This window comes from Alligator sinensis, unplaced genomic scaffold, assembly GCF_000455745.1.
Source record: "Alligator sinensis unplaced genomic scaffold, ASM45574v1 scaffold264_1, whole genome shotgun sequence".
Classification (NCBI taxonomy): Eukaryota; Metazoa; Chordata; order Crocodylia; family Alligatoridae; genus Alligator; species Alligator sinensis.
In genome coordinates, this window is record NW_005841831.1 from 2,187,951 (window position 1) to 2,195,461 (window position 7,511).

At 42.5% G+C, this 7,511-nt stretch overlaps 1 protein-coding gene across 1 annotated transcript in view; it reads left to right on the plus strand.

Annotated features, from left to right (window-relative positions):
* ALOX5 (arachidonate 5-lipoxygenase) overlaps nucleotides 1-7,511 on the plus strand; it is a 39,331-nt gene that overhangs the window by 9,045 nt on the left and 22,775 nt on the right. Inside the window, exon 4 of the mRNA XM_006014831.2 lies at nucleotides 2,837-2,959. Coding sequence (XP_006014893.1) covers nucleotides 2,837-2,959 — 123 coding nt within the window. The remainder of the gene's footprint in view (nucleotides 1-2,836; nucleotides 2,960-7,511) is intronic.

Genomic DNA, 7,511 nt, shown 5'->3' on the forward strand with positions numbered 1-7,511 from the left:
TGACTCTGCACCATCTCAGGGTCTACGCATGGCAGTCTGGCGCCTTGCTGCTGCCTCTCTACAACCCCAGTGAGAGACTTGTCGTGCCCCTCACTTAGGAACACAGAGGCAAAGAACTCATTGAGGAGTTCAGCCTTGTCCCCCCTGTCTGTCACCAATTGCTTCTGCTCATTTAGTAGGGGTCCTATTCCACCCTGGGCCTTCCTTTTACTCCCTATATATCTAAAAAACAATTTCTTGTTATCCTTTACTTGGGATGCCATCCTCAGCTCCATGGTAGCTTTGGCCTGTGTAACTGCCTCCCTACAAGCTACATTAAGACAGGCTAATGTGCATTTTCCTAGTACCTCACAATGGAGGTACTAGATTTAATGCACGTTAACTAATGCATGTTAATGCACACGCCCTATATGCCCAGTCCTATAGAGGAAGGCAAAACAAACCCAATGGTCCTCACCAAATTGTCCTGAAAATTCGATCTTGACTCCACATCTGGTGAGTAGTTAAATCTTGACAATGTGAAGAACTCCTACCAGCCAGTCCTCTGAGAGGTTTGTTAAACTACTGATAGCTGCCATGCCACACATGAATGGTAGGAGGCATGATTGTGGGATTGAGCATCAGATCCCATCATGCCATACTGCTGGTACAGGGGGACCGTCCAGGCAATCTTTGCACCTGCGGCTGGGGGCCCTGTCAGCTGATGAAACTCAGCCACAGGAGCGCATGATGCACCCTGGTGGCTGAGAGCTTCGATCACTTCATCAGTTTGAATTCCCATCCAGGGGAGCTCCACTCCCCCAGTTGGGACCCCTGATCAGCTGACCAGTGCTCCCAGCCTCTGGAGCATTTGGGAGTGTCCCCTGGAGGCTGGGACCACTAGCCATATATTCAATTAAAGGTGTGATAGGAACCAGTGACAAAATTATTGCACATATTTTGTGTAATAACTTAGTTTTTTATTCTTGGTTCTATCATACCATTATTGAGTAAGTATGTGTCCAGGTCACTACTAAAATGTGATTAACCAGTCAATCACATTTTAAGTGTAATGTGCATTGGGGGCCTCAGTGCCACTATGAATACCATGGCTGGGGGAATTCAGTGGTGTAGTCTTTTTTTGACCTTCAGCACAGAGCTGAACTTCAGCCAGAAGGAGTAGAGGAAATTTCCACCCCTCTCCCCCGTTTTTTTGTCCAATCCCTTTTAGGATTCTGTCTTCATTTGGTAAACTGGAAGAATGATGTGTCCCTTCCACATTAAAATCCTTTGCCATGAGCGTAAGGGTGAGAGTGACTTTTTATAATTGATAGATTAATGTTCCAAACTCAGGTCCTAGATGTTATTTAATCAGACAGAGACTTCCTTAAAAATGATGGTAAACCAACCACAAAGAGAAGCTAAAGGGACAGACTAATAGGTGAGTGATGCAGAAGAGCTGATTTACATATGCAAAGGAGATGCAAATATAGAGCCCTTTAGAATTCTAAGAAAATGACTGTTTATCTTTTGGAAGTAGAAACAGCAGATGTAACACAACTGAGAATAAACAACAGAGTCTGGCAAAATCTTTTAAAATTCTTCTTGTATTTCAGAAATTGCCTGTTTTCATGTTGAAATTTAAAATCGTCACACTGGTGCCACAAATCAAGCTTTGTGGAAGACAAAAAACATATCCCATTGCCATTAGGAAACACTGCTCTTTGGCTGAGGCTGAATTGCTAAGGGAGTTCTGTTTCTCTAGGGTTATTAACTTAAGTCCACTTTCCTCTGTCTGGAAGGCCTGAGTGCTTTCAGCTGTTAAAAATTCTGTGTGTCTTTTTGTGAAAACAGGAGGCAGGGTTGCCCTGGCATCCCAGGTAGGTTACACCCCACTAAATGATAACCCTGGTTCTACCTGGGTGTGCTTCTATTCATCTTTCTTCTGGAGAAGCAATGCTATTTAGTACACTGAACATTAGATTGGAAGTCAGGGGCTTCTATGTACTTATTTCAATGCAGAGCCTGGGACATGTTACTAACCCATTTTATGTTTCCTTATTTGTAAAATTTGTAACTATGATTTAATAAAGTGTTGCATGTTAACCAAATCACAGCTGATCTTCTCAGTCATGGCTGCATTTTAGGGTTGAGTGAATGAGCCTTATACCTAGGCTTGGCAGGATTTGATTGTTAGTGATAGACATCGATAAACAATGATTTCACCAGGCAGTCACAGACCAATGGAAAAATATTTCTGTTGGTAATCATCAAAACTTACAAAAAGGAAAAGTAAAAAAAAAAAAAAATCTGGGATGGAGGTATGGAAATCTGGGGCAAGGGGTGTGCACGCACGCGCACGTGCGCGCACACACACACACACACATACACGCACACACACACAGAGGCTGCGACGGGGGCTTGGAGGGGCAGAGCTGGTAGCAGTGGGGAGCCCAGTGCTGCCAGCCACTTGCTCTGCCCAGGTCCCAGCTGTGGCAATGAACAAACTCCCATGGAGGCCAGGCCGGGCTGATCCCACAGTCTTGATCTTGTGTAGTCATTTACCTTTGTGTGTGGCAGATATAGGATTCTATAAATTGGGATTGCTAATGTCTTGTAGCACAGGTGTAAGTCACTATACAGGGTAGGGAGGAAAGAGACCCACAGTGTGCTTATAAAACTCTTTGTCATCTTTCAGTGGAAGGAATTATTACAAAAGTCACTATCATTACCCCAGCCAATCTGCTGCAAGCATTGTCCATGGTACTGAGTCATACAATTCACAGAAGTAGACAGAACTGTACAGTTTATTTATGTTGTTACCAAGACTCCTTTTCTTTTTAACTTCTCTGCCCAGGTGGAAGGAATGGCACCCTGGCTTCCCCTTAAGCATTGATGCCCATTCTCACAGTGATTTGCCCCGTGACATCCAGTTTGACAACGAGAAAGGAGTTGACTTCATTTTGAACTACTCCAAAGCGTATGTGTTCTTGGGGCTCTTGGAAATGTTAAAAAATTAATTGGGAAACTAATGAAAAATGTCATGCTTTGCTTTTGGTTCCTTTTTAAAGTTTAAAATGAGAACTGTCATTGCAACGTCAATATATGAAGCGGTCCTACATTATTCAAATACCAGGAGAAAATATGGTGAAAAAAATTAATATGGTTTTTTAATTTCAAAATGTGCATCATTCCAACTTCGGATCTGGAAGACAGAGTGACTGCTGGGCCCAGGCTATGCTGGTCATGCCATGTGGAACACCTAAATCATAGCAAAGGACTAGTATGAAGCAAGTGGATTGATGGAATTTCTAGCTAACTTATTAGTGCTCATATCAGCTGTTTCTTTCATGAAACATAGTCCTTTGGTTTGCTCTGAAGAATCTATGGATCTTTTTAACAGCATGAATGGGGAGTGAGACAGATTGGGGATGATGGACATTGTTTGGGGTAAACCTGTCCTAGAGTCTAATTAGGGAAAGGATGCCACATCCCAGGCTCTGGTTGAAAATTCTTGATGGTGTAACAACCATGACTAATGGCAATTCACACTTGGCCTTCACCACCAAAAAGGAGATAAAACTTCCATTGCATAATTTGTGGAAGAAAATTTCCATAGGTTTTTTGTGTGTCCATCCCATTCTGCCCTTCTAATTCCTCCCTGCCCTTTTTTTTTCCTTCTAGGAACTGCTTCTCATAATGGAAGCAGACTTTGCATTAAACAAGGGGTTTTAAAACAAATACATGCATCTATTATTATAAGTGAAGAAGCTGTATCCTAATAGCAGTGAGTCATTCTAGGGTGTTCATGAAGAAGGACACTATATTTTCCCAGCAGCTGTAGGCATGTGGATCCAGCTTCCCAACCCTAAGGAGCCCCATTTCAGAGCCTTTGGCGTTATAACACAAGCATCCACACGTGATAGCCAGTGGTGGTGTTTGCCACATGATATTTAAAGTCTTGCAAAAGATATGTGCAGAGCATTTGAATTGGGGGGGGGGGGTGTCAGTGACAATATTCACAGGATATTCACTTGATAGGAACCCAAAACTTATTTTAGCATTCTGGTGGACATTCTCAAGAAGTAGTGTGTTATAACAGCTCTTCTGAAGAAAAGCAACTGGGCAACAGGGCAGGGCTTCCTTCCTGGCATGAAGGGGTGAGGAACTACTCCAAAGCGCATGTGTTCTTGGGGCTCTTGGAAACGTTAAAAAATTAATTGAGACAAAAAAATTGTTCAGATTACAGCTGAGATAAATGTAGTGGCCTTCATTTATTTATTTATCAGTTATCTTATATTTTCATATAAGAAATAAACCACAATGTTTGAAGGCTAGGGTTTTACCTTTGGAATTAAATGGTACCCAGAAGTAGAAACCCCATGGGGTCAGTGTTCCTGCTGGGTGTGGTGGTGATGATGAGCTCACAGAGGTGGAGATAGACTGTTAAGGTACAACTGGGAATAATGGGAGTGAACCTGAACCAAGTGGAGATGTACAAGCTTGTGGAGAAGGGTTGTGATGTATTCCTCATTGCTTGGGACATTTAGAAGTGAACTCAAATGCAGGAGAATACAGTGGGAGGGTGCCTGCTTGAGTGGTAGTCAACCTGTTTTGCTAGGTGTGCCACAAGTTAAACGCCCCCCAACCCTTCCTGAGTGTTGCTCTGATGCTTGCCTCCAGAGCCGAGCTGGATAGAATTAGCTCCCTAGCACGCTGGAATGGAGGCAGGGGGGCATGAGCCTTGAGTCATACAAAGTAGAGTGGAGTAGGGTGGGAAGATGCTGCAAGAGGGAAAGTCACTGCCAATCCTTTCCTGGCCCTGTAACCACCACACTTTTATATTGGGATGGAGGATCCCAAGCCCTTTTAATTTGGCAGTGGCCAGGGAGGGGTTAACCTGGCTCTTGGTAGTGACAGTTGACACTTCCTCCTGCTCCATTCTGCCTGGCCAGAGGCTCAAGCCCTTCTGCCTCCGTTGCAGCATCTCCCTTTACTGGGTGTCTGGGGCTTGCGTGTTGCACAGAAGCTGCCCATGCCACTTGTGGCATGTGTGCCCTGGGTTGGTCACTTTTGGCCTATACGGACAGTAATCTGTTTCCTTGAGCTCACTTTGTTGGGATAAGGTTCATCTAGAGTGTTTGGAGAGCCCAAATCCTTACCCTAGACTCGCTGTTGCAGATGCCTAGAGTGTATGGCTATGCTGGGCCAATGGCATAAAAGTACAGATAGCATGCATTTTGCTGTCTCTACCTTGCTTTTCTTTCCGGTGTGTGGCAAGGTTCCTATGAAATGCCTGAATTGCTGAATGGAGAATGGTTTCATTCTGAGTCTTTTACAGAATTGATAAAAGAGAAGGAAGCATTGTGGTTTCCTTTCTTCAGAGTTGACTTTTGAGCAGCTAGACATGCTTGCATGCATGACTCTCACTGTGCTAAAGCAACAGCTAGTCTGAGATCCAGTATATGTGGGGTTGAGTAGATCTTAAGTCTCTTGTTTGATTTGATTGAGGTAACAGTCACATAAGCACCATAGGCTCAGAAGGGGAATGGCCATGATGAGTTCAGTGTATCATGATTTGCTTGAATTCAGTCCCAGAGAATTGGTGAGCCCAAGCACCTGCTGGCAGTTCTCTCACACAAGGCTAGCTTGTCTGGCTTCTCATTACACGGATAAATCCGAAGCAGTAATTCAGAGCCAAACAAGTGTTCATTGTTTTATTTGTATTTCTGCTTTCCCTCTTGCTTTTTCTTAAAACTTTTCCATCTGATGAACTTCTGGGGAAGCACCCCTTCCTATTATCTGGCACATTTTCCATTCTTGATGCTCAGAAAATGTTCTTCCCTAGAGTATGATACTTCTTGGTCTCTGAAGACAATGATCAGATATCTTTCTGAGTGTACTAGCCTTACTCCATAGCACACTATACTACATTGCTATATACTACTTGCTGCTTCATCTGGGCTAGGTACAGACCTTAAAAAAGCCAGAGACAGAATCAGTCTAAGTTATGTGGTTTTCTGCACACGGTGTAGTTTATATTGGTAGTGAACAAAACACACATTCACCTTTTGGTGGGAGGTCGGCAAATCTTAGGCTGGGTTCCATCATTTTTAAACTATTTTTTATTCTGTGCGTTGAACTTCTGGTCTGTTACGGGTATAGACCAATTTCTGATTGCTTATACCAGTAAATGTGTAATGTCTGTACTTGTTCCTGAAGTTGCTACTGATCTTACAACAAATGAAGCATTTCATATCTGTCTGGCTTAGGGTCAGTTCTCCCTAGATTCACAAAGAATTCCCCTCTTGGTACCACCAAGCACCTTTTATTGTTGCCCCCATATTCTAGGGCGCTCTTGCAAAGGATTGCTCACTGATAACCCTAGCTCTTTCCTGCAAGATTTTGCTTCATATATTCCTGTTGACTTCTCAGCTCTTTCTTGACCACTCCTTATCCCTTTCCTCTTAGTGTTATCTGCAAACATTAACTCAGCAAATCAGGAGTGCCCAGGCAAATCCCCTTTCTCATTTGAATCTATTCCAGTCTCTCTGGATTTTTAGTAATATTTGAGGTTTGCCTCTAAGCAGTGCTTTACTAACAGCTAGTCACACTCACGTGAGATGGGCAAGTATTATCCCCATAGAGGAGCATAGGTTGAGGTACAGGGAGGTGAATAACTTGACCCAGACTAGAGAAATTTCTGTCCACAGTGGAATTAGAACTCAGACAATTTTGACTCCAAGTCCGGACAGTCTCTTAGTCTTTATTCAGATTATTTAGTTTCTGAGTTTCCAGTTAAATGTAGTGGAATATCAAAGTATATTCAGCCACTTACTGAATATAGTGAAAAGCTCCAAAGTCCTGATTATCTCCCCATTCTGTCTCATCTTTATCCATAACACTATGTTTTCATATCCCACTTTTTATTTATCTGGTCATTAATGCAGTTTACCAGTCTGGCCCTGGTCTGGTTTGACCATTGACCTTCCTGTATATGTTATTGGATATTTCAGTAAAGCTCTCAGAGATTTCTCCCCCAACATTATCCCATCCTCTCTCCCATAGGCAGATCTAGGATTTTGAAAAGGGGGGTGAAGATGACGTGGCATATCACCACATATAACACAACACACATTTTTTTTTATTTAAATAGAAACTAGAAGCTTTATTAATATGCTAGGGGGCTAGCAGTATATAAGGCAGTTTAAGATCAAAGCAAAAACATATATAAATATTGGAATGTGCACTAATTTGCTAGAGTATACAGTTCTAAAATTCACAACAAACTAGGCAAAAAAATAGCCAAAAGATATTGTATCATTAATCCTGTATTCATTACAGTTTAATGTGCATCTCTTATTCAGATTCATAAAACAAAATCTAGCCTTCCTGTGTGTTTTGAAAGTGTCTCCAACACTTCCCTGTCAGTGATGCTACACCTGAGTTAATATTACTACACCCAAGTTAAGATTTTTAGCTAGAGCTAAAAACTGTCTGCACTGCTGTGAAATGGTAGAGACATTAGCAGG